This window comes from Acartia tonsa, chromosome 6, assembly GCF_053477335.1.
Source record: "Acartia tonsa isolate MP-2025a chromosome 6, ASM5347733v1, whole genome shotgun sequence".
Classification (NCBI taxonomy): Eukaryota; Metazoa; Arthropoda; class Copepoda; order Calanoida; family Acartiidae; genus Acartia; species Acartia tonsa.
The window spans coordinates 20,809,665-20,837,600 of record NC_137265.1 but is presented as its reverse complement, the minus strand read 5'-3'; the positions used below and the strand labels follow the sequence as shown (position 1 = coordinate 20,837,600).

Sequence of the window (27,936 nt, the reverse complement as noted above, 5' to 3'; positions counted from 1 at the left end):
ACCCTGTTAAGGAGAACCCGATCGGTTCAGCGGTTAGCGAGATCCTTCGGTACAAACACACAGACACACAGACATCCTGTTACTTTAGTATAAGGATTTGAATTTTTGTGCTTTATCTCACAGTGCCTATGAAACACTTTTGAAATAAATTATTGACAGGAGGGATCAGGTTAGGTTAGGTCATATTGGTTAATGGATAGCCTCGCAGTCATAGGACCCTTTTTTCGATTTATTTCAAAATTAAGGGAGTGTTCGACAAGGGACTTTAAGTGAACATACTTTCTTTGATTACAATAATGCATATCTATTATGCAAATATAATGGTTTTCCTATCCATTATCCATTAAAACTATAAAACATCCTTCATTTCTTTATCAAACAGTTACATAAATATTTTTTTTTAATTCAGAGAACTTGAGAGAAGGGAGAGGGAACTTGAGGAGAAAGAAAGAGAGTTGGATAGAAGATCTAGGGAACAAACTCCTGAATATTATTACTACTACAGGGTAAGTTTTAATACAATTGGACAATGACATTATAAGGCCAAATACTTTTTATGGGTTAGGAGGTTATCTGTAACGCTATTTGGTCAGGTTCTTCCATAGCTAGGCAATGGATATCAAGAATAGAACACCAATGGCCCGAAAGCATGTACACCTCTGACATGCTAGCAGAAGGGACGATTTCAAACGGTATCCACTGTATTAGAATTAGTTCTACGCCATACTGAAAAATCATGTATCGTATTGTATTACAGTCAGTTTTCTATAAATATTATAATTTTTCTTTATAATATTCGCGGAAAGCAGTTTATAATACGATGAGATAATTAACTATTATTACATATTTTAGTCTCGTCGTAACTCAGATGTGTCAAGCAAGGACTATCCCTATACAGTGGCCTCGGAATATGCACCTTCCATTGCACCCATCCAGGTAGGCAGTAGGGATCTAAAGGGATAAGACAATCCTTAAATAAAAGTAACAGGATCTATGTCTCTACTAAACGATCTCGCTAACCCAGGGATCTAAAGGGTTAAGACAATGTCCGATAAATTGATATACATCATTAATGTTTACAAAATAAACCCTTATGTAGATTACAATTGGTGGTTGAAGAAACAGTTAGAAACTCAATTTAATGCATTTAATCAATCAAAATTAATAATAGTCCACAAAGTTGGTAAGCCAATAAATAAGAAGTGTTATTATAAAAATTTGGGGACTTATATAATAAATAGCCCAATATCCCCCTACTCCCAAGGTAAGCAGGCTGTAGGTGATAAATTAGACTATTTTGCAGCTTTTTTACATTAGAGCAAACCTGTTAAATGGAAGAGTGACCTCCAGTGATTTTAAAAAGTATCTTTTCTGCAGAGTGATTTTATTAGTTGAAAAATTTGAACACTATCAGATAGTAAATCGAAATCAAGAATTACTTAAAGACGCAACTTTATAAAACAACGAATAAGAGAACGTGTCTTCTCATTCAAACATTTAAAATGTATGACATGGTGTGAAAGACGTATTGAAACACTCGGGACAGCGGAACGTGTCATGTGTGACGTCATAAAAATACGTCAAAAGGAAGGAAAGATAAGAGGAGAAAGTGGGAAAGGAAAGGAAATCCCTAAAAAATAGATGGATAATAGACGTGTTTTTATGACATCACACATGACACTTTCCGCTATCCCGAGAGACCCTAGTTTTATGCATCTACGCTTCTAAGTTCTAAGATTGCAATACATGTGAAATTTAAAATCAAAAGTTGTGTTAGTGGGTGGACGGATATTAAAGATTTATCAAGGATTTTTGCATAATGTACCAGTTGAGCACTTAAACCCCTCCCCCGCCACACACAAAAAAAATATTATTGAAATAAATTACAAATATTGGAGGGGGGAATCATTTTAACTATGCCTAACCACTACAGGAAGACCTAACCCTGAAGGGCCTATATAAGCGGACTTATTTTCAATTTACTCAAAAACAGGGGGGGGGGGGTTATCAGTGCTCGAAAAGGTACTTTGTGTGAAATAACCCTTTATCTTGATGTGAAGAGTTTAAAATTATTTAGCATAGTAATTATATGTTCAACATAAAGATGTGTGGGACTATTCTAACAAAATTATACGATGCTAAAACAATGTGAAAAATTCCTCATAACAGCTAAACTACCACTATCGTAGATGATAACTACTAGTGGATAAGTTTTGCCCAATTCTATATTTATTTTAATTCCAAAAGTTTGTAAGACTACGAATGACAGAATGTGTTTATAAACCTTAGGTACCCTTAACCAAGATCTTAAGATTCAGACCGACAGACGGACAGACATCATTCTACTTTGTATTATAGATGTACAATCTCTCCCTGGTTTAAAATATATAACGCCTATATAAACATTTAAACAAACAAACACACGCGATGATTTGTTGCTACATAATTTTTCTTGTCTTAAATAATTTTTTATTTTACTTTTAGGAGGAGAACAAATCACGTCGAAGGAACCCAAATGAAACCCAGTCCACCAGATATTATTGATTAATTGTACAGTAGCTGCGCTACTTATAAACAACTGAAAACTTTGTTTAAAATTTTATATGAGTTCGTTTATTTCTTAGAGGGCTTCAAATTCAAAATTTTTAGCTTTAAATTTAACTTGAAGAAAACATAAGGCCCATCATTTGAATGCTTACTTTTAAGTTACAAAGATTTGATAATTTATGTTTGGAAATAACCAGGGATTAGACAATTGATGATAAATTGATGAATTTCCCAGTAATTATAACCCCTTCTGTATATTGAAATTTGTTGAAAAATTTGGACACAAAAATTCTACAAAAGTTTTCAAGCCAACGAATAAGATAACGTTTATAAAACTTTGGGTGCGAATGTAATTTACAGCCCAATATCTCCCTTCTCCCTGAAATAACGAAGATAGAATCACCAATGCAATTAAATTCGCATCATCTTTTTAAAAATTAGTCCAAACGTGAACGAAGATAAGATGTCTAAAGGTGTGTTCTAGGTGTTTTTGCACCACAGATAAAAATGATGATGCAATTTAGCTAAAAAAATTTCAAATACATAAAATTTCATCATATTTACCCGCGATATGATTCAACATAAAACAAGTCCTTTCTTTTTATATTTCATTGCTTTTAATTCAAACTTTGATACTTTTTCCATAAAAAATAAAAATAATTTTTTCGAACCATAATTAAATATATTATAATATACTGTCTTTAACTATTATTAAAGAGGTTTTTATATGTTAAAAAATCTAAAAACTTAAAGAAAACACTCCCATTTTTGTAAAAGCATCTGCATTTTTAAATACCATTCAATTTTTAATCATTGATTTTTTCGCTTTTCTAAAGTGTTTTTTATTATTAGATATTATTCCTTTTATTTTTTTTACAACCTTAAAATAAAATCTATGTTTAATGTGATTTTAAAGTCCAACTCTCACCATATCTATTAAAAAATTTAGATTTTAAAGTCAATTATAACTCATTTTTGTTTAATTACAGCTCACCAAACATTCTTAAAAAATAACTGCCAAATTAAATTTACCGATTATTATTTAACAACCATATTTTATTCTTTAAAATCGGTATTATAACTTATTTTGCCAGTGAACCATCCAGAAACCCCAGATAAGAAATAATACAATAAATTAGATAACAGCCCCAATTATGTTAAACATTTTATTGGAAGAGAAGTTTTACAATGCAAATTTATAACATCAAATAAAGATAATATAAAAGAACCCAGGGTTTTTAAGCTAACGAATAATAAAACAGTTCCTGTGGGATTAGCATAATTTTTATTGGAACATTTTCTCAATAATTCAGGGGATGGTACACAAGCGAAATAAGGAATTTTTCTATAACTCTTTTTAAAAACTACCAAAATAATTGTTTTATCACTAATCTATAATGTACTTAAAATCAATTATAAAATCTAATATAATATTAAAATTAATAAAATTTGAAATAATTATTTTTATTGATTCCTTAAAAACAATTACATGCACAAAATATTATAAAATGTAAAGAAATTTAAATTGTATAATTTTGCTTACTAAAATTCAGAGTTTTTATTTGATATATTATTATATGTTAAATTAACAACAATTATTGTTAAATGAAACTAACAAATTATATTAAGCTAAAAGTATATATTTTAAGTAAACATTTCTTATTTTTTTTTTTAGTTTTACAGCAAGTAGTATGATGTTTTCGTCTGTCTATATATGTCTTTGGTTGCCTCTATTATAAAAGTATTATTCTTCATAGAGCCCAAAAAGCTATCCCACAAGAGACAATAAAAAAAGCTAATCTGGAACCCTTAATCAATCTATAAAGCCATTTATGGGATCCTTTGCTCAAAACTTTAATTTTGTATTGTACAATATAGACAGGGATCCCTGAATATAGATAGCAATTGTTTTTGAAGGGGATATGTCCCCTGAAAAGCAAAACCCAATCGGTTTAGTGTTCTTAGTGGACGAACAAAAATAGATATTTTTTTCACCCCAGAGGAGATAGTGTGGTTTGCCTTCCTCTTTCTAACCCCTAAAATGGTCAGGTTATTTTCAGAATTTGTGTAGTACGCATAAACGTCGATTTTAGCCGTTTCTCTACACCTTTGGGGTATAGTCCCTTTCGTAGCAACGCCACTTAAGGGGCGATTCAACGTATTTTTAAATGGCGTTGAATATGTTATTTTAGGTTAGGTTAGGTGATTGCCCCGCAGAGTCGGGCAATTGGACCTGCAGGGGCTAGAAATAGGAGAAAAGCTACTGTGAAAAATACGAAGAATCGCCACTTAATGAGCGTGCCACGAAAGGGGCTATACCCCATCTTTGTTACACATACGGTCGGTTGGACACTGGGACAGTGACACACAGCTTCCAGTCAACCCAACCGACTTTGACTAAAAAAGAAAAACACGACTTTTATGTGTAGCTCTCTCATGCTAGGGAGCCGACTGGGCGCAAAAAAAAATACAAAAATGCCAATAATTGCACATTTCTGGTGTTTTGGGTCTTTAATAAGAGTTAGTACAGAAAAAAAAGTAGTGTTGACCTAGTATACACCCCGCCAACTTGCTTAAAACCTGCCAATGTACAATACTTAGCTTAAAAGTATAGTTAGATATCAAGTCGTTTACGAGATCTTAATGTCATTTTCAAAATTGAAAACAAATTTTCTAAGAGGATATTACCAAAGTTTTATAAAGTTTACAAAATATTTGGACATATTTTATGATATACTTCAAATATTATTAATTTTTTTTATAATGTCGCTTTTTGAATACTATTGGCTACGTCTCTAGACTCTTGGGGCTTCATTCCCATGAGGATTGTGAATGAACCATATTTTACCCACTAAAACAGTCAGTGGCGTGCGAACCGAAGGGGGCATTTGGGGCAAACGCCCCCCCCTAGCGACCAAAACGCCCCCCCTGCCCCCCCCCTAGCCATCGCCCCCCTGCCCCCCCCCCTAGCCATCGCCCCCCCTGCCCCCCCCCCCTAAATGTTGAAAAATGCCCCATTTTGCCCCCCCCTGGTGAACAAAAATGCCCCTTTTTGCCCCCTACCCTACAAAAAGCAAAACTATCCCAGTTTCCAAAAAAAAAAGATCAAGAAATACTCAAAAAAAAAATTTTTGCGCTTCGCGCCAATCAGACAGTTACTATTCATTTAACCTTACCAAATTTTTTAATTAGTGTAGAAATTAGGTTATAATCTTTTTTCACTGAACATAACAAACCAGGTAATAGGAAGTATTTTATTTTGTATAATATAAACTTTTTACCAAAGAAATTTTGTACATCCCCAATGATGATACACAAAATTACCCCTTATATAGATTACAATTAGTGGATGAAATGTATTGAAACTCGACTTAATTAACCAACCAATCAAAATTCCATTAAAGTCCCCAAAGTTGTTGAGCCAACGAATAAGAAAATTTTATATGAAATATTGGGGACTAGTGTAATAAATAGCCCAAAAACCCCTCCCTCCCTGCATATTTGAAGAAAAAAATTTGCGCTTCGTGCCCTTCCAAATGGTTTCTGCTTTTTATCACATTGTATATTTTGTTTTTATTTCTATAAAAACATGTGTAAACAACAAATATTTAATCAAAAAGTTATTTTATATAAAAAAGAAACAGCGTTGATATTTATCTAAGCCTTTTTTGCAACACTGTATGTCTGTCTAAATGAATAACTATATATGATGTCATATGTCATAAGTTTATCATTTTTTTTGTGTACATACCCTTAAAAAAAGACATGTTTTTCTATGGCAATTTTCATTAAAAACCCTTAAAACTAACTACACTCTATATTCCTAACTTGATAAAATACGCCACTCTTGTTGTCTTTAATTGATTTTAGTTCAAAGGGGGAGAAAATATTTTTAGGTGCGCTTCACGCACCGCCCTTATAAATCATTGGAAAACAACTTAATCAAAAATTAACAGAATTTTAAAGTGCCATTTAAAGAGGGTAGGATATGTTGATATAACTTTTTAGCTTCTCTATAATTCACTATGTCTGTCAGTATGTAATGCTAAGGGGGAAATGTGATTTTTTCAACTGCAATTAAAGATAGAAAAAACTTAAACTTAAAACTTAATGTTAACATTCCTATTAATATGGAGTATAATTAACTATAAAAAATTCATGGAGGTTGGACTGCTTTTCAGGATGTTTTTGGCTATTTTTGTATCTTTTAAATTTCAGGTATAGTCCCTTTTGTGACATTGCCTCTTAAGGTGCATTTCGTTGTATTTTCACAGTAGCTTTTCACTTATGTATAGCTCCTGCGGGGCCAATTGCCTAACCCTGCAGGGAAATCACCTGACCTAACTTAACCTAGAATAACATATTAAAAATACGACGAAATGCTCCTTAAGAGGCGTTGCCACAAAAGAGACTATACCCCAAAGTTTTCCATATTTCTGAGAGATTTTTATATCTGTAGATGAAAGGTCAAGTAATTTTTTTTATTTTTTACATAGTTCTTTAAATCTTTGGTTTTTATGGTACGATAAATTTTTTTGTAAATTATAAGATTGTTTCGAGCATCCACTATGTAATTTACTTTGACTGTCATCACACAACATACAGGAAAAGGATTTGTGACTTTTCTATCTAAAATATATATTTATTTCAACAGATGCTCTTTAAATCTACTTGTCTGTATTCTTATTAATGATTTTTTGTGCTTTGCTACTTAAAGATGTTGTCATCCTTGTTCTCATACAATAAAGAAATATTTAAAATCAGTTTTACATATTAGGTTAATTTTTGGTAAATTATTTCCAAAATGATTGTTTTTATCTCCCCCCCCCCCAAATTTTTTTAATGGGGTTATTCATCCTTCCTACTGAGATTTTATAACATCCCCTTCCACCCATAAAAAATGTTTTGTGGTGGGGGGGGGGGGGGGGCCGGGGGAAGGTTAAATTATATTCTGTACTTTTTTTTCGAAGATGCTTTCTAGCTCCCTTCCCTTCGGTCATTGCAGGGTGGGGAGAAGGGATGGGGGAGAAGAGATGGGGGGGGAAGAGATGGGGGATATAAATGGGAAATCGGGATGGGGGAAGGGATGGGGAAGAAGGGATAAGGACTAGAAGGCCCATAATCAAATAATCCCACCCCTTAAAACGCCCTTATTTAAAATTAGTATATATAATCAAAATGCCCCCCCCTAGACAAAATGCTTCGCACGCCACTGAAAACAGTTCTTTTGGGGTGCAAGGGTGTCCAGTCCATCTTCCAAGGAAATAGCTTAAAACCAAAGCAGAACCTGTATCTATATTCCCTGTCGGTTCAGAGGTTATCGAGATCTTAAGCTTCAGAAAGACTGGCCTCGTTCTACTTTGTATGATACTAGCGGCTGCGCCCCTAGCATGTAGGAGCTCTTTATATACAAAAACCTAAAACAATACCCAGACTTATTTATAAAGATAAAATAGCCTAAAATCCTCTCAGGACCAATAAGAAGACTTACTGTAAAGGAGAACCATATCGGTTCAGTGGTGAGTGAGATCCTTCGCTACAGACAAAAAATAGCTTACTTCTTTTTACAATAGGATTAAGTCAATTAAATCAAAGTAAATTGTGGAAGGTAAAAAATCACGAAACTACCTAAATCATTAGCAGCGCTAAAAAATCACCAAACCTCGTAAGTGCAATACATCGTCGATTTTTTAACAAAATACATACATATATTTTATGTACAAATCCTATTTGAATGGATTTTTTTTTCTTCAGAAAAATATAAAATTCATAAGTTAAAGAATCATAAAAGAATTTATATTTTATTACTGATCAAGATTAAGAATATTTGTTTCATATAATTAATTTTCTTTCTTGTTTGTATAGTTTTATTGTATTTCATGATTTTAAAATAAAATAAAACTTTTTTCATGCTAAAAGGAGTAACATTAAAAATTAATTAACAAATTATTTTTTTATGTGTTCTATGCTCCTAGCTTGCTGTTTAAAAATATCCCTGAGAAGCCTCAAGCCAGGGAAGGAAGGGACAACGGAGTGTAAAATAAACTAGTACCCGAAGTTCTATAAAAATTCTCTGTTCAAAAACATTGAGTACTTTTATTAAATCTTGATTAATTGATATATACTCCAAGAGACCAAACTTTATCTTTAGAATTGGTAATTTTGTTTTACATCCTTAGGAAGTATATTTATTGTCCATTGTCTTATCCCTTTAGATCCCTGCTGAAAAGCAAATTTCGATTCATTCAGCTGTTTAGGAGATTCTTTGACAATTAACGGTTAAACCTTACATATATAATATTTACACTAGGGGGAATGTATTTTATCCCCCCCCCCTCTCCAATTAAAAAAGGGACGTCCAAGCTTTTTTTTGAGGGGGGGTAATATGAGGGTTTTCAAAGATTTAAGCGGGGTAATACATGTATTTTTAAAATTTTCAGTAGGTAAAATAAAAGTTTTTAAGTTTTAGAGGAGTACCCCCCACTTTAAATGTCTGTGACCCAAGAACCAATTAAACAAACTCAAATAAATCGGTCAAGAAATTGGCGGCATTTACAAGGCTCCGGGAGGAAGAGAGAGAGAGAGAGAGAGAGGGAGAGAGAGAGAGAGAGAGAGAGAGAGAGAGAGAGAGAGAGAGAGAGAGAGAGAGAGAGAGAGAGAGAGAGAGAGAGAGAGATAACAGGAGACACATAAATATTGTCTTACCATTCTCCGAAGAAAAACCAATAGAAAAGAGAAAGAAAGAAAGAAAGAGAAGGAGAGAGAGAGAGAAAGAGAGAAAGAAAGAAAGAAAGAGAGAGAGAAAGAGAGAGAGAGAGAGAGAGAGAGAGAGAACATAGGAGACACATAAATATTGTCTTACTATCCTCCGAAGAAGAACCAATAGAAAACAAGAGTGAAGGTTTTTTTTAGAGGGGGTTGGGGGAACCTTGCGAGTAATTCAAAATTTTAGTTTTTCATGAAAACCACCCAATCCCATGGAGGAAGGGGACATTGAATTAGTACCCAAAGTTTTGAAAACACAAGATCTCATTGGTAGGCTTACAATTTGGATTCATGTATTATTGTTAAATATTGAGTTGGTTTTACATTTGCAAACCTTCAGTATCTAAACTTTTCTTCTAATAAATTATTGGGTGTGTCCATGCATCCCCCTTTAGATCCCATACATTTTCTATTTGCAAAAAATCTATTTTATTCGTAGTATATTAAGTTAGTCTCTTAAAGTAAAGCACTAGCAAGGAAGGACTTTAAATTAAGTGGGAAAAACGAGTTTTTAAAACAAAGCTTCTCTTATAAGCACATTCCAAATTGTATGCAATTTAAGAAATATTTAACTAACATAAAAAACAAACATGTTTTAACATTGTTTTTGAACTTTTATCATGATCGCAATTATTAAATTCGATATTTAATATAAAAAAAATAAAAAGTACTCTGTAATTTTTAATTAAAATGAAGTATGGTTTATTATTTCAAGTGTGTATCATATTGTTCTATAGTACTTTTCAATTTAAGGGAATTGAAAATATAATTCCAATTGTATAATTGAAACCTATAGTATTAACATAATATGTAGGTCAATATAATATTTTGTCACTTTTGCACGTAAAGAATAAAAAAGTAAGGCTTTAAAGACAAATGTTCCTTTAATTTTATGACCTTTGTCAGGAAGTTTTTTTCTCATTTCAAAGAGTTAAGTTTCTTTACTATTAAACTAGCAGCTAGGATCTCTGTCTTTAAAGGGGTAAAAATTTGGTAGAAAAATAGCTTAAAACCATCCCAAGGCAAAATATCTAAATGGACCTATGTGAAGCTCTTCTAACAGGGAATTCTTAACTTCAGACAAAAAACCTTACTAATTTATATGATAGGATATTCAAAACCACGCGCCTGGCCTAACAGCAATAGGAAAAATTTTAACGAGACTGAAATCCATTGGATATATTGATGGTTGAAAAGGGAAAGGAATTATCACTTTAGAATATACCTTCAATTTTATCCTATTATTTCCCTCACAAATTATCTCTTTTAATTTAAATCAATTAATCCCCCCCCCCCCCCTCCGCCTCCCCCTCTTACAAATTAGTACTCTTCCATTTTTTTGTAATTTACTTTCCCGAGAGCGAGTAACTTTTCTGTCCCTTTGTTACTCAAGGATAGAGGAATAAGTAATAAAAAAAAGCAAAATGAAAGGGGAAAAAATCATACAAACAAAATAGTGTTCAGAAGCAAAGTTTTTTGGCCCGGGCCTCAGGACCCTTGGGGCCAACATAACTGGTTTTAATTTTACAAAATCATAATTTTTTATCTTTACAGGGTAAGGGGACATTTGGCTGTTTTTTACACTAGTCCCCAAAGTTTTACAATACCGTTTTCTTATAAGTTTCCTTAACAACTTTTGTGACTTTTATTGAATTTTTATTGAATTTTTATTGGTTGATTCATTAAGATAAAATTCCAAACGTTTCAACCTCTATATTTAATCTACAGAAAAGGTACATTTATATATCATCATTGGGGATGTACATCAATTTATCAGCCATTGTCTTATCCCTTTATATCCCTGGCCACTATACCTCCCTCTGTTATTGTTCTCTTATAGAATTGATATTGAATAATTGATATCAACTGGAAACAAATTATAAGGCCAGTTCCAAAGTCTTAACTGTGTATGCATGTCACATTATAATTGCAGTCTAGTGAAGGCAGTAAACATTAAGTAATACTAACAATCCAAGGACCATGGAACCACCAGATGTCATGAAACCACACAGAACTTAGATTTAAGCATGGAATTTTCTATGGCAGGTGTCATCATTTCCAGATTAAAGTAGTGGGATGTCTTATTGTGTGAATGTGTTCTGACAATATATGATCATTATTCAGTGGAATCTTCACTAAAAATTGTAGAAGTCTATAAAAAATAACCAAATATATTTTCTAGATCATTGTAGATAGAAAAAGTAAGTCGTAGTGCAGTAGAAATCTACACAAAAAAAACGGACCAACATAATGAGATATAAATTGCTTCTAAAAGCTTCTGAAAGACTTTAGATATATAACTTTAATTTGTATTTGCACTTTCCAATAAAAACTATTCTATATTGAGACTGGATTTAGGATGTTCTACTTTTGACTGAATCAAATTTTACTTTTTAGAATAGAGCGAAGCTTTGCTTTCAGTAACTATTAAACATATTTTTATAATTTCCTAACAAGGTCTATATTAGCTAAGTTTGAGTTTTTTTTATGGCAATAGTTTTTTTTAATTTTCAATATGGCATAGAAACTGAATCTGCTGGATAAGAACTGGTTCTCATCTATACAGATCATGGAAAGAAAACGCAGTAGCGGGGTTCGTCGTATTTTTAGTAGCGAAGCTACTCTATAATTTGAAATGTCCGTCTGTCCGTATGTCCGTATGTCTGTCTTAGTTTGGGGGAAACGTGATTTTCTCGGCTCCTATAAAAGATAAAAGGCTGAAATTTTTTGACAACATTCCCATTATCAAGGAGCACAATTAACTATAAAAACATCAATAGCGATAGGACCGCTTTTTAGCAGGTTTTAGGCTATTTTTGTATTTTTCACATTTTTCTCCATATCTTTGGTGTTTATGGTCCGATTTCCAAAATTTTTTCAGTTATAGAATCAGAATTAAATTTTCTGTCGTTTCAAGAAAACAACTATGACGTTCAGACTGCCTTTAAGCAGGTTTTAGGCTATTTTTGTATTTTTCACATTTTTCTCTATACCTTTGGTGTTTATGGCCCAATTTCCAAAGTTTTTCAGTTTTATAAATCAAAATTAAATTTCCTTTCATTTCAAGAACACATCAATGGCGGTCAGACTGCCTTTTTGCAGGTTTTTGGCTATTTTTATATTTTTCACATTTTTCTTCATATCTTTGGTGTTTATGGTCCGTTTTTTTTAAATTTTTGTAGTTAAAAATAGCAAAATTAAATTTCCCGTTGTTCTGAGCATCCAGTATGTAATTTACTTTGTTCAGTCTGTTAGTCATAGTACTGAAATATAAATAAATATTAAGAAATTAAAAACAAATGTTGAAAAGGTTTCGTGATTTTTTCCTAATATACATGCTTTTGTCAACTAATATCTAAATTCTTATTAAATTGTTTATGCTTCGCTACTTATGGATGTTGTCATCCTTGTTACAGTAGCTTTTGATATTTTAGGTTAGGTAAATGTTAATGATTCCCCCGCAGTGTTAGGAAATAGGCCCCGCAGGGTTAGAGCCCCCTAGCAGAGGCTAGACATAGTAGAAAGGCTACTTTGAAAATACAACGAAACCCGCTAATTCGTTTTTTTCCATTATCCGAAAAATCATGTATAGCATCGTATTACAGACAAATAAAAGATAAAATACTTGATTTTATAGCCTGGATGGGTTAAATCTTAAAATTTTTCAACTTTTCATTTTAGTATCTACGGAAAGCTGTTTATAATACGATTCGATAAATACCTATTTAAATATATTTTATTTTCCTCCTAAGGAAAAGTCCATCGTTGTTATTTTGTAACTCTTTCTTTGTAGCATTGATTAATTATGCATGGATTCTCTTTCAAAATAGTAGAAAGCAACTAGCTAGGGCTTTTAGAAGCAATGTTTTTAACTCTTTTTTGCGCCTTTGGGGCTACTTAAATACGTGCATAATATATGAGAATACAGGGTGCGGTTGATATTTCATAACACTTTATTTAATCTAAAGCTTTTAAGAGCACAAAGAATATATGATGAGAAGAAACTTATAGTGCCGAATGAAAAATGACGTCATACAATACAAATGACCAATGATTACTATTGGTCAATTAGAATGCATACTGGCCTAGCATTGGTCATTTTGTATTGTATGACGTAATTTTATTAGGCACTTTTAGCTGCTCTACATACGATAAGCTTAAAAAATCCGAAGTTATTCCTATCAGGATGATTCCATTAAAAATCAACACACAGAAGCTTTAATTCAAGCCCTTAGTCCCATGCAGGAGACACTTTCATTGCGATTTCTCTTTACCTTAGCGTAGGACTGTCCTACCCTAAGTATGATAAACCTTATCTAACCTAACCTATTAATTGCAATTTAAATGAGTGCAATCCCGCGTAGGTGCAAATCCTCCGGATAAAGAGACTAGTTGAATGAGCCCTGCAGGTTGCCACTGTCTTCAGAATCCAAATCAGCCGTTTCTATGACTTTTTGCAAGCAATTGCATTAGGCAAAAATACCCAACAGTACACACCCTGTACATTTGTTTTGCAATTGTTTTATCCCTGCCTTTTTTTGCATTATTTTAACATTACATACCAACTATTGCAAGACCGTTATCTAGATTCGTTTGATTTCTACCTATCTGGCCTAACCTATTATTGTATATAGTATTGTCAAGCGTCTAATATAGTAGCTGCAGGAAATATTTCTGTTATATGAAAAAATAGTAAATAAGCCATCCTTTGAAAACAGACGAACATCTGTAATGAAAAGCAATGAAAAACAAGGATGACAGCATCCATAAAAGCGATGCTCTGAAACATTAACACTTGTAGAGTGTGAGAAATATAAGCAAAATATAAAGTCTATATAAGATGTTAGAAAAGCGTTCAAAAAAGAAATCAAAAGGTAATTTTCCTATACAAATTTCTTACAAAATATACATGCCTTATAATATATTCTTAATTTTGATCGTTTGTTTTAACATAAAAATAAACCAAACCCTTGCGTTTTTGTAATTAGGTTTTTAAGTATTAAAAAGCATACAATCCCTATGTAAAATTATTCATCTTTTAACATTGATTTTGATAATACATCAAAAGAAATTGTTCATAAAGAAATACATATTTTTAATGATTAATGCAAATAATACTAAATTAGCAGTAAATTAAAATTATTCCAAACCCAGGGTTTCAAATGTAAGGTTAGATTATAAAATAAATTGTAACTTGCCTTGTATTGTTCATCAGGGATCTAAAGTGATAAGAAAATGGCCGAAAAATTTATGTAAATCCCCAAAATAATTCACAAAATTATACCTTCTGTAGATTACAATTAATAATTGACAAGTTTGGACACTCAACTTAGTTCCCAATGTTGTTAAGCAAACGAATAAGAAAACGATATTATAAGACTTTGGGGACTAGTATAATAAACAGTCCAATGTCCCCTTCCTCCCTGCTTGTTCATTGAAAAGCTAAGTACCAGCTGTCACTCTTTGTGGACAGGGGGCGTGCCCATACGATCTGTACATCACTTGAGACTAGGGGGAGCGGGGAGGGGGGGGGTGTATTCATCAGGGAGAAGGTGGACATTCGGCTGTTTATTATACTAGTCCTCAAAGTTTTATAATAAATGTTTTCTTATTAGTTGGCTTAATAAATTTGCGGACTTTTATTGAATTTTGATTGGTTGGTCCAAGTAGTTGAGTGTCCAGATGTTTTAAACACTAATTGTTATCTACAAATGGGTAATTTTTGTGTAGCATAATTGGGGATGTACATCGATTTATTGGTCATTGTCTTATCCCTTTAGATCCCTGAGTATTCATTCATACAATAGGGAAAATATTAAGGGGGGAGGGGGAGTTGGAATTCATATGGTTTGCCTGATATTTGATAAACTAAAATTAGGCATTTATAACCAGGGAAATGGATAGGTAATAACTTTCTAAAATAAGATGAATCAAATTAGAAAATAAATTTATGGCCATTATGAACAAAATTTGAAAAATTACTAGATAAAATTTTAGGTGGTTTTCTCTTGTCTTATCCAAAGGTTAGGTTAGGTAAAAGTGAGGGGTAAGTAGGGATATTTCGCACACATTTTTTGGCATTGATTAACCTTTCCCTGCATTTTTAGAATTGTTTCTATTTGTATGTTTGTGATATTCTATAAATGGGTCTATGAGTCCATTTCTCTTTACATAAAAAGTTATACATAATACTATTATCTTCTTCCATTTTGTTAATGAAATCTTGAATAAAACAGTCTAATTTTAAAAAGTTTAATATGAAATTATTAGGCATTTTCTCTCATTTTGCTTCTGGAACACAAAAAATCTTTTTTGAAAAATATCAAAGTAGGTTAGGTTAGGTTAAGTAAAAACTAGAAGAGCCATGCAGTAATAGTACTTCGTACAGATAAGGCCTGCAAGGTTAAAATTTTCTCAAATATTTGAAAAAGTGGTGAATATTTTGGAGTCAAGAAATAGGCTTGAGTAAAGGCATCAATTATTAGAATTAGCACCTTAAGCAGACAAAAACCCACTCAACTCCCATACTCTTGTATAGGAAGGAGGAAATATAATAAAGACTAAAATTATGTCCATTCTACTTATTCTATTATTCAACCAATTTATATAAATATATAATTATGTATTGGGTAAAATTACCTATGGGAAAAATATAGAGAGAATTTTTTTATAAATACGAGGGAGGAATGTATGGTATGTAATTTACACTGGTACCCAAAGATTTTTCACCACACAACCTATTAATTTGCTAAGAAACTTTGGGTACTTTAACTGGATATTGATTGATTAAAAAATATTTATGTCCAAATGTTTCAAGTCAACCAATAATTTCAATATACAGACGATTTTATTATCATATGGGATGTATATCAATTTATAATCAATTTCTTATTCTCTAAGGGCACTTGAGGTGATGGGGGGTTAAATTCTACACCCCCACCCCCCTCCATATTTTTATTTTAGTTTTAAAATTAAAAAGAAAGAAAAAGTTGTTTCCCCATTGCCCCTTGATAAAGGCAGAAAATGGTCTAAAACTAAACCTGCTAAAAAGGGGTCCGACTGGTATCCATGTTTTATACTTAATTATGCTCCACGTTAATAGGAATGTTGACAAGAAATTTCAGCCTTCTATCTCAAACAGGAGCCGAGAAAATCACGTTTCCCCTATTCTGTCTCAGACGGACAGACGGACGGACATTTCGAATTATAGAGTAGCTTCGCTACTAAATATATTAAATACTATATCATGTACTACATACCTACTTACATGATTTCTCAAATTGCTCTACATACAGAAGATAATTTTTTTTACATAGATTTAGAATTGACATTTACAATATTTATTTCACAAGGTAATAATGTACAAATATTTTAGAAATAAAGATATAAATTAATGAAACCATCCAAAACTTTTTAAACAAGGATGACAACATCCATAAGTAGCGAAGCATAAACAATTAAATAAGAATTTAGATATTAGTTGACAAAAGCATGCACATTAGGAAAAAATCACGAAACCTTTTCAACATTTGTTAATTTCTTAATATCTATTTATATTTCAGTACTATGACTAACAGACTGACGGTCAAAGTAAATTACATACTGGATGCTCAGAACAACGGGAAATTTAATTTTGATATTTTTAACTACAAAAATTTAAAAAAAACGGACCATAAACACCAAAGATATGAAGAAAAATGTGAAAAATATAAAAATAGCCAAAAACCTGCAAAAAGGCAGTCTGACCGCCATTGATGTGTTCTTGAAACGAAAGGAAATTTTATTTTGATATCTATAACTGAAAAACTTTGGAAATTGGGCCATAAACACCAAAGGTATGGAGAAAAATGTGAAAAATTGAAAAATAGCCTAAAACCTGCTTAAAGGCAGTCTGGCCGTCATAGTTGTTTTCTTGAAACGACAGGAAATTCAATTTTGATTCTATAACTGAAAATATTTTGGAAATCGGACCATAAACACCAAAGATATGGAGAAAAATGTGAAAAATACAAAAATAGCCTAAAACCTGCTAAAAAGCGGTCCTATCGACATTGATGTTTTATAGTTAATTGTGCTCCTTGATAATGGGAATGTTGTCAAAAAAATTTAGCCTTTTATCTTTTATAGGAGCCGAGAAAATCAAGTTTCCCCCAAACTAAGACGGACATACGGACAGACGGACATACGGACATACGGACAGACGGACAGACGGACATTTCAAATTATAGAGTAGCTTCGCTACTAAAAATATCTAGGAAGGGAGAGGACATTGGACTGTAAGTTTGACTGGTTCCCAACGTTTTATACTTCAGGGAACACTCCACACTATATCCATTCATACACCTTACTATAGAATAAATATAGACAAATACTTCAAGGAACAATCCAACACTAGATTCATTCATAGACCTTACTATAGAATAAATATAGATAAATATTTAAAGGAACACTCCAACACTAGATCCATTCATACACCTTACTATAGAATGAATGTAGACAAATATTTTAAGGAACAATCCAACATTAGATCCATTCATACACCTTACTATAGAATAAAAGTAGACTAATACTCTATGGGACATTAGATCCATTCATTCACCTTACGTTAGAATGAATGTAGACAAATACTTCAAGGAACAATCCAACGCTTCATTGAGTTTTAATTAAGCAAAAAATGACTTGATTCACTTAGAACAAAAGATGAAGAAAGGATCCGGTCCTTTTTATATCATAGTTGCCAGTAGTTGGATGTTTCAATTTTAATTTATCTGTCTTTTGCTTCCGATCTCTAAAAAGCTAAATCAATAAAGGAATAGTACAATGGACGATAAGTAAATGTAAACCCCAATTTTTATGTTTAAATTGCCCTTTATGTATAATTTTTATGTTTAATTTGCATGCACCAATGATCATTTTCTATACGGATAAGGACTGACGGTGTAGGGACGGATAAACGGATTTAATTCTATATATAGAATAGATGATTTAATATTGAATGTACAGTATAAAAAACAAGTCAGCTTCACAAAAAGAACATGCATACCTTTACTTAAATAAACTTGTACTATACTTCAGGGAGGGAGGGAAAGTTGACAAAGTTTTATAACCATATTATCTTATTCGTTAGCTCTTAACTATGGGTACTTTTTTGATTAGTTGTTAAATCAAAACATATAGTGGCCAAACTTTTCAAACAATAGTTTAAATCTACGGAAGTGGTAATTTTGTTTATCATCATTGAGGATATATATAAATTTATCCTCCATTGTCTTATTCCTTGATATCCCTGACTAAACTTGCTACTTGTTGTAGCTTAATTTGTCCAACTAAATAATTTGTGTAAAATCATCTAGTATTCTAAAATCCCTTGTACAGCTAAATTCTGTTTAAAAAGCTAAATTAAGTTTTTAAATCAAATAAATTAAAATACAAGGAAGCTATATCATAATTAAATCGAGTGTTTTATTGAAGTTTTCAAACCTTGTCCCCTTATCTTTCCGATTTCCCTATCTAAAGTAAAAGTTAAATTACTTTAACTTGAAGCTGCGCCCCTAAAATATTGTGCTTCTGTATCTGGCGATGGATGGAGGTGACTGAAAATAGTCTACGACTGACTCGGAAATTAAATCTAAAAAAAAATAATCTAAAATCATTCAGGACATGTATAAAGCTTCCTTAAAATGGTGAACTCAAATGGATTGAAACAAAAACATATTATCCTATTATACAATAATACTAGCGGATGTGCCTCTAGAATCTAGTGTCTACGTATGCGAAGGGGAAGAAATCTGCAGAAAATAGCCAAAACCCTACCAATACTTAAATCTAAAATTAAATTGCACTAAATCATACCTGGACCTATAAGAAGCTTCCCTTAAATGGAGAGTAAATCGGTTCAATTGAAATCTTAAACTATTATACAAAAAAATATCTTTTTTGTATAATAGTTTTATTATGATAAATATTGAAATATATATGTTTAGAATTAACGACCAGGGATCTAAAAGGATAAGACAACGGTCGGTAAATTGATGTACATCCTTGAAAATGATACACAAAATTGACCCTTAAACAATCAATTTAATGAACCAACCAATCAAATATAATAAAAGTCCCAAAAGTTGTTAAGGAAACAAATTAAAAAACGTTATCATAAAACTTTGGGGACTAGTGTAATAAACAGTTCAGTGTCCCCTCCCTCCCTGATTAAAGACCCAAGGGATTTTCACTCTGCAAATTTCCCTCTTTCTAATGCAACAAATTGCACAACAATTTGGAAGGTGTTACAAATTAATTTAAATACAAGGATGATAACATTCATAAGTATTAAAACTGAAAAAAATCATGAATTGACAAACGGACAAAGTAAATTAAAAAGCTATAATTGCTTAGCTTCGAGAAACTAGGGAATGGTGGGGAAGGTCTGAAAAATAGCCTAAAACCCAAGAGAACTAGATCTTTTAGAGTAATTAAATCACCATAACTGCACTACTAAAACTGTTTGACAAGTGTTGTGTTTAATCATACCTTACTGATACAGGAATCGTCATGCTAAGTTTTATATAAGGAGGTTGTTAATTTGTATTATTTAGATAAAACTATCCCTAAAAAGACTCATATTAAGGTACAAGACAATCGACAATTATGTACATCCACGATATAGCTTAACCCTTTCTGTGGAGTAAAATTATGGGCTGAAACATTTGACTTTACTAGTTTTGAATCAACCAATCAAAGTTCAATAAAAGTATCAAATTTTTGGACAAAACAAATAAAATAGCGTAGTTTTAAAACCTTTGGTATCGGTGAAATTTACAGTCCAATATCCCCTCACTCCCAGCCTTTTGAATCAATAAAATTTTGATTGCAAGAATATTTTTTTATCACCACTCTCCTAGGAGCCCTATACTTTTACATATGTGCGAGTGTGTGTATGTGTGTGTGTGTGTGCCTGTGCGAGAGTGAGGTAAAATAAGAAAGCCTGGGGGTTTCCCTCAAAGTACTAATCGAACTCTGAAACACCCTCTGCCCTTATTTTTAATCAAAATTTAAAATAAGGGAAGTTAGTAGTTTTAAATTAATTCATTTACATAACCCCTGCGGGGGTGGGGAGAGAGGCTAATCCTGAAGGTTTATTACCTGCAATGCAAAACCCGAAAAGGCTACCCAGCGCAGTACCCAATTTAACCTATCTTAAACTGACATAAAGTAATTAACAAACAAACGAAAAACTTCCCCCCCCCCTATTATTATTAATTCATTTAAAATGAGGAGGGGGGGTTCTGTGTTCAACTAGGCACTTTTATGTAATATGCCGAAAGCCTTTTTGTTTTTATTCATTTGATTCATAGAAAGCTTTGCTTAGGGCTCCTGCCAAAAATATCAGAATACTATATAATTACACAATAGCGCCTACTTCCCTAACATACAGGAAATTCTAAGTAAATTTTAAAAATATTAATTTGAAAATGAATAAAAAAATCTTTTTAAAAACTTTTAAATGAAAAGAAAATCTTAAATGTTTCTTTCCGTCTTTCTCTCTCTCTCTCTCTCTCACTCTCTCTATTATCTTTATCTCTCCCTCTTTTTATTCTCTCTATCTTTCATATTGAATGTTATGCTGTTATTGTTACCATCAAAGGTTTGGGTATTTCTAATAAAACATTTTTGACTCGCGAATATAGAAGTCGATGAAGTTTTCAACAAGATTTATTTATATGTTCAATTCATAATTGAGCTTAAAATTTTATATAATATACAGGGTGTTTCAATAGAAAGTTTTTTTTTCTAAATCTTAATTATGCATAGAAAATAAAACAATTATATAAAATGCTTTGGATATTTGGAAAACCTATTCTGGGACATTAATGTTTCAAATATTTAAAAATGATTTTTTCAACAAATTTTACCTTAAAAACCTTATTTTTGAAGATGTACGGATTTAATTAATAGTAGAAAAACGTTATGCATACCTTTAGAATCGTCATAAACTCTAGTTTTCGGAAATATAAGTACTATTTTTGTGCTATTTGTAGTTTAGGTGCTACGTTGAAAAATGTGAGAAAGGTTAAAAAGTTTTAAGTAAGTTGTAACATTTTACCACGTAGCTCCTATACTATACAAGCACAGGAATGGTTCTTATATATCCAAAATCTAGAGTTTATGACGATTTTAACGGTATGCATAAAGTTTTTCTACTGTTAATACAAGCCGCGCAATTTGAATTTTAAAAATGTGCGCATTTTTTCCAAAATATTTAAACCAGTAAATCATCAAAAATAAGGCATTTAGAAAAACCGATTTGTAGGGCATAATTTGTAGAAAAAATCATTTTTAAATATTTGAAACATAAATGTCCCAGAATAGGTTTTTCAAATATATAAAGCATTTTATATAATGGTTTTATTTTCTATGCATAATTAAGATTTTTAAAAAAACGTTTCTATTGAAACACCCTGTACATAGGTGTAAAGCACAATATACTAATATGTTTCTAAAGTCTTTTAGTAACAGTAGCATTAAAGCTCTTATAATGCTACTGTGAATTGGGATTCTATCACATTAATAACTTTAGAAATCCCATATAAGTATAGATTGACCGGCTAGGTTAGGGTCCCTTTCTCTACAGTGCGGGCGGTCATGCGCGCGGTACAAATCAGCTGACTCCATTCTGGAGGTTGCCACCTGTAAGTTAGTTTTTCATAAAGGTTATAAAATAAGATTCCACTTATTTTAAGAAAAAAATAAGCATCCGCTGGATGTCTTGGATGTGGTGGCTTCTGAAACTACATCAGGTGAGTGACACCTATAGTAAGAGTTGAAAATAAACAGGAGCATTTATATCACATTCACAGTAGGGACTTCTGTCTGTGAGTGTGCTGCTCAGGATCTCGCTAATCGCTGAACCTACATGGTTCCTATTGGTCTATTGAAGGTTTATTACTATTTTAGAGGGGGATACCTGCACCCTCCCAAAAGAAATCACCTTCCAAAAATTTAATCCAGCCCAATTTTTTACTTTTCTTTTCAAAATTTAAATTAAAACTGGAGGGTCGACTTAATCTCCCTCCCAATACTCTTGTAGCCACATATCCCGTATAATAAATCAGTAAGTTGTGTGTGTATGTCCTAATGGGCGAATCCACGAATCGCTAGTTGCCACAAATAGTTCTAATTACCCAACCTTAGGGACAAAGCCAATGAAAGGGATCTAAGAATATTTTCTTACAGGTACAGTATAATAAATCTTCTGTTACACAATATACTTATTATACAAACATACAGTGAAATAGTGTTATTGCGTTGGTAAGTTTTAAAGTAGAGTAGCTGCTATATAAATTAGCTTGTTCGTCTGTCCATTTGGGTTGTTCTCGGTTCTAAAATTTTGCAAATTCCGCGCATTCCTCATTCATAGTAAATTTATGTCAATAAGAAATTTATAATGAACTAAATTATAGCCAACACCTGAAAAAAACGGAGTTAAATATTCTATTAAATAATAGTAAGCTTTGTTGTCTGTATGTAGCAAAGTATCTCGATAACCGCCAAAGCGAAATGGTTCTCCTTTACAGTGAATCTTCTTATGAAGGTCCAATGAAGGTTTCTACTATTATGGGGGAGGGTATCTCCATCCTCCCTTTAACATTAAATAAATGTTTCTGTCAAAGTGAGAAAGTACCTAGTCGAGTATAGAACCCTCTACCCTCTATTTAGAATAAAGTGTGGTATTTTTCGTCTGTTTGTGTTTTACTTTAGATCAGGTTATGTTGGTACAGGGCAGCCCCGCAGGGTTAGAGAATCGAATATAGAATACAATAAGGGAATGGGGCTTCTGTGCTCGCTAAGAATTCTGAGGAAAGTAACAAATTTAATATAGTAATAAATCATGCATTGGACTTTTTTTAATACATGGAAAAAATTCAAACAAATTAATTTGTCCATAAATAGAAATTTTACCTAAAGTAGACTTTTCAGCACTAACAAACATCCTTAATCCATGAACATAGACAATAGTACACATTACACATACATAACCAGGGACAAAAATATCCATAGCCATATAATTAAAGAGATGTTAAAGAGGATTTTTGTCTGTCTATCTGGCCGTTTTCATAAAAACATAATACTAATCGTATAGTCCTCAGAGAGGAAGGGGGCAAAAGGCTGTTTATTATACTGGCCCCCAAAGTTTTATAATAAAGTTAATGACTTAAAAAACTGTGGGGACTTTTATTAAATTTTGATTGGTTGGTTCTTAAAGATGAGTGTCCAAATGTTTCAATCCCAATAACTGTAATCTACAGAAGGGGTATATTGGGGATGAACATCAATTTATTGCCCATTGTCTTATCCATTTAGATCCCTGGATAGTCCTAGATGTAAATTGTAATAAGCTGAACATATTTAGTTGTAAGATAGCTATGGCTGATAGCTATGAACCCTTGCCTTCCTGACGAGTAATAAACGATTAGTTTACAACTGCCGCTAGTTTTGAGGGTAACATGTAGAGATTCTTTCATCTGTAGAGAAGCTTCGCATGTAATAATTTCTTCATGTGCGTCGTGACCCGTAACTTGAAAAAGTTTAAACATCTTAGAAATGGTTTTATCCGCTAAGACTAGAATCCAGGGAAAGGGATGGGAAAATAAAGATCAATTCTTTGGGGAAATCTAATTTTTTAAATAACATGTTGCAAGGTTATTGTTAGGGTATTTTTCGAAGCATTTTTTCTAACATAATTTGGTCAATTCCAACTACACTCCTTTTTGTTTTTGCTTTGTGTTCTTTTTGAAGCCAGTTGTTTATTGATTTTGAAAACAGACGTTATTATCCATAAAAGATCATTACCCACAAAATAATGACAAAAAACCACAGTCTTTTAGATGTGTAACTGTAGAGTTGCTTTGCTATCAAAATCTAATATTGCACTGTTAAAAATAATTTTTTTTTTTAGCATCAGATAATACTATATATTCTTCACATTAATGTATAGTATCAATCTGTACGTTCTAGGAAAAAAACCTTATTACGATACAAGGAAGATTCCAATACTGTATTGAGTATTACTTAGTGTTCTATGAAGTAACATGTAGTACTAAATAATGTATTTGTCTGTATAGTATTATCCAATACGCTCTTTGGAATAATATTCAATACGGTAGAAGTAAGTTTTTAATACTCTCCTTTGCAATTTTTGATACCCTCTATCATAATTTTTGATACTCTGTAGAGTATGAAACTGTTTTACTTTGGATGAAAGATCAGTTTATAATATATGATTATTATATGTACATTTACATTTTATTATATCAACAAATATACCAAGTAGAGCCATAAAACATTAATTTAAATGTAAATTTAGTAAAAAAATGACTTTAAAGATGTTTAGGACTAAACATGATCCTTAAAAATAAAAACTATGGTCAGCCATAATTACAAAAATCAAAACTATAAATCTGAGCATAAATTGTAACATTTCATCTTTGTCTACAACGACCAAGCATTGAAACACTTCTATGAGAGATGTGCACGAATGGTGTCTGTTTCAATTATTCTTTACAGTACAGATTCGTACCCTAGAAGGTATGAATAGTTACTATTTTAATAAACTATTCTCTTGCGTATTGTCTGATACTCTACAGCGTATCAAATAGTACTAAATTAATAAACATTTCTACAGCGTATTTTCCAGTACCCTAGAGTGTATCAAATAGTACTATTTTAATAAACATTTCTGTAGCGTATTTTCCAGTACCCTAGAGCGTATCAATCGATACTAAAAAATGTATGGGTTCTGTATAGTAATAATTATTGTGTTCTATAGTATTAAATAGTGTTATATATTAATTATATAGTTGTAGCGTACTTACGAGTCCAATACTCTCCAGAGTATCAATTGATACTAAATAAAACAAGGATGACAACATCCATAAAAGCCAAGCACTGAAACGGTAGGACAAACGGACATTAACACTTGTATAGTGTCTGAACTGAATAATGAGAATATAAAAGAATCGAAACAGTCGAAGCGAAATTGTAAGTAAATTTGTTCAAAAACTGCTTGATACGGGATAATGTTTCTGGACATACTTACATTTTTAGGACTTGATTATAGAGTTGCTTTGCTTATACTATTGTTCTTTGTTGTCCCATGAATCAATATACAAAAAATCAGATCAAACGGATAACTAGATCACATAAAAATTTGTTGTTAAAAAGGTAGAAAAATCAACATGTTTAAAATGGACGTACGGACATTCTGGTAATGATTATAGAGTTGCTACGCTTTTTAAATCGTACCTAACTACTACAGGAATCATCATGCAAAATTTGAAATCGATAGGACAATTCTAACCTGCCTAAATTAACGAATAAAAGCTATCTATCTCGGACGGACGGACGGACGTACGGACGGACCGACCCTTATTATAGAAAAGCTTCGCTTTTAAAAATTATTTTTAACAGTGTGTATGAGATCCAGATTAAGAAAGCTATAAATATAGAATATAGAATTAACAAGGACCTTTAGGGATAAGACAATGGATGATAGATACATACATACCTAATGCCAACAAACAAACTTACCCTTCATTAGCTTTAAATTATTGGTTAAAAAGTTTAAACACTGTTTGTTTGAACCAACCAATCAAGTTTAGGTCAGCGAATGAGAGGGTGAAAAAAAACTTTGGGTACCTTTATAATTTATTCTCCAATGTACCTACCCCTCCTCCCTGAGGATGAAGAAAAACAATGAAAATTTCATCGGAGTTGCCTTTATTTCTCCGTACACAAACAAACATACACACAAACAAACACACACTCACACATACACACACACACAGAAACACACCTTTGCAAAGATGATGCTTTAAATCCCTTTTCCTTACATCAAAATTTAAAAGGCACCTTTCTCGCGCGCTAAAGAGAGGATCCTATGCTATCACGGAACTCCTGAGAAGTATTAAACTCAGAGAGAAAGGGGGCCAGTTGTCCATTACACTAGTCCACAAAGTTTTAAATAACGTTTTCTTATTCGTTGGTTTAAAAACTTTAAGGAATTCTGTGAATTTTGATTGGTTGACTCATTAAGTTGAGTATTCAAACGTTTCAACCACTAATTTAATCTACAGAAGGATTAATTTTGTGTATCATCATTGTGGTTGTACGTCAATTTAACGACCATTATCTTAACCCTTTAGATCCCTGACTTAGTAAATAAATACTTTTGATATTTCTTTTTATGTATAAAAAATCTCTGAAACGACGGATCATATATGATAGACTTTTCAGAAAAGCTTCCTGTTAGTTTTTATTGTTTTTATTGTTTTTATAATTCTTCAAATCGAATTAGATATTAGATTTCTATCTTTAAATTATTATATGTAGATTTTGAGCTTATTTGAGATCTTAAAGACAAGAGTTTAATTTTTTTCTAATTATAGAGACAAAAAATCTAAATCTTTTAATAATACTAAAGAGTAACGTATATAATCTACTTTACTGAAACCCCCATTTCCCCCCCACCTCTCTCGGAACTTTTTCTATCATATCCACCAGGGCCCCCCCCCCCCTCCCAGTAATTCCCCCAGTCCCTTCAGATTTTTTTTTCTATATTTCGCAAGGCTCCCTCCTCTGTGTGTAGATATATCTGAGCGGATGCTTTCTTTAAATGTAAAATAGAGCGCCCAGCAAAACTATCCTATATACACTTTTATCATAGGTTTATATACACAGACACACATACAGATACAAACATTAAAAAAAGATTAGTTTCATTACAACCTTCGCATTATTCTTATCATTTTAAGAAAGAAAAAATAATAAAACAACCTATTTGATGACAAACATTAATTGTTAATTGATAAACATTATAAAAGTGCTTTGATATTGTTAAAATAAAGTTTGTTAAAAACTTTAAAAGGTTGCCCAATAAATTAGTGATTGATACAAAAGAAAAAAAAAGAATTATCTCAATTTAAATGGAATGAATATTCAACAATTAGGTAAATACTATATTTTAATAATCAAATATACAATACTAGCGACAGCGCTTCTAGCAAATAGAATAACTCTACAACTAACAACTAATGTATGAATGCATGTACTTTTCTTAAGTTCAATTTAAACACATTGTATCTGGTTGAAAAAAAATCTTTTTATAAAGAAGTAAGGTTTTTTGTTTGCTGAACCAGTTGAATTGTCCATTTTAGGGATGCTTTACATATGTCCTAAGTTGGTTTTAGTCAAATTTTAAAAAAGAATTCAGATGGATAATAAAATAATCTTCTGTTATTTAGTAAATTAAAAGAATTATAAACACGATTCCAAAAAGAGTTTTTTATTATTCCTTTTCATGAATCTGATATTTTTTTCTTTTACGTTAATTGTCGTATAAACTAATTAAATCAAACGAACTATAAATAGATTTAGATCAATATCTTTCGCGGTGAAATAATAATTATTGAGCTAAATTCTATTATTTTAGTGAAAATAAACCGAAAATAGGTTCTTTATATTCTTGTAATATATGTTAACAAACATTTGTTTATATGGCAAATTTAACAATCACATATTAAACATTTGAAAAGAATTTTAAACTTTTATGTGTTTTTTTTTGAGAAAAGT

General features: G+C 31.8%; 3 protein-coding genes across 4 annotated transcripts in view; all 3 read left to right on the top strand.

Moving 5' to 3' along the window:
* Positions 1-3,609, top strand: part of LOC145322066 (uncharacterized) — a 51,815-nt gene extending 48,206 nt beyond the window's left edge. For both annotated transcript variants that reach the window (XM_080163838.1, XM_080163837.1), the window contains exons 9-11: positions 410-506; positions 853-936; positions 2,485-3,609. In XM_080163838.1, coding sequence (XP_080019964.1) covers positions 410-506; positions 853-936; positions 2,485-2,544 — 241 coding nt within the window. In that variant the 3' untranslated portion in view covers positions 2,545-3,609. The remainder of the gene's footprint in view (positions 1-409; positions 507-852; positions 937-2,484) is intronic.
* Positions 1-27,936, top strand: part of Mondo (MLX interacting protein mondo) — a 372,455-nt gene that overhangs the window by 193,268 nt on the left and 151,251 nt on the right. The gene's annotated exons all lie outside the window — the stretch shown is intronic.
* Positions 26,960-27,936, top strand: part of LOC145322062 (nuclear receptor subfamily 4 group A member 1-like) — a 42,305-nt gene continuing 41,328 nt past the window's right edge. Inside the window, exon 1 of the mRNA XM_080163833.1 lies at positions 26,960-27,314. The gene's annotated coding sequence lies outside the window, so the exon portion shown is untranslated. The remainder of the gene's footprint in view (positions 27,315-27,936) is intronic.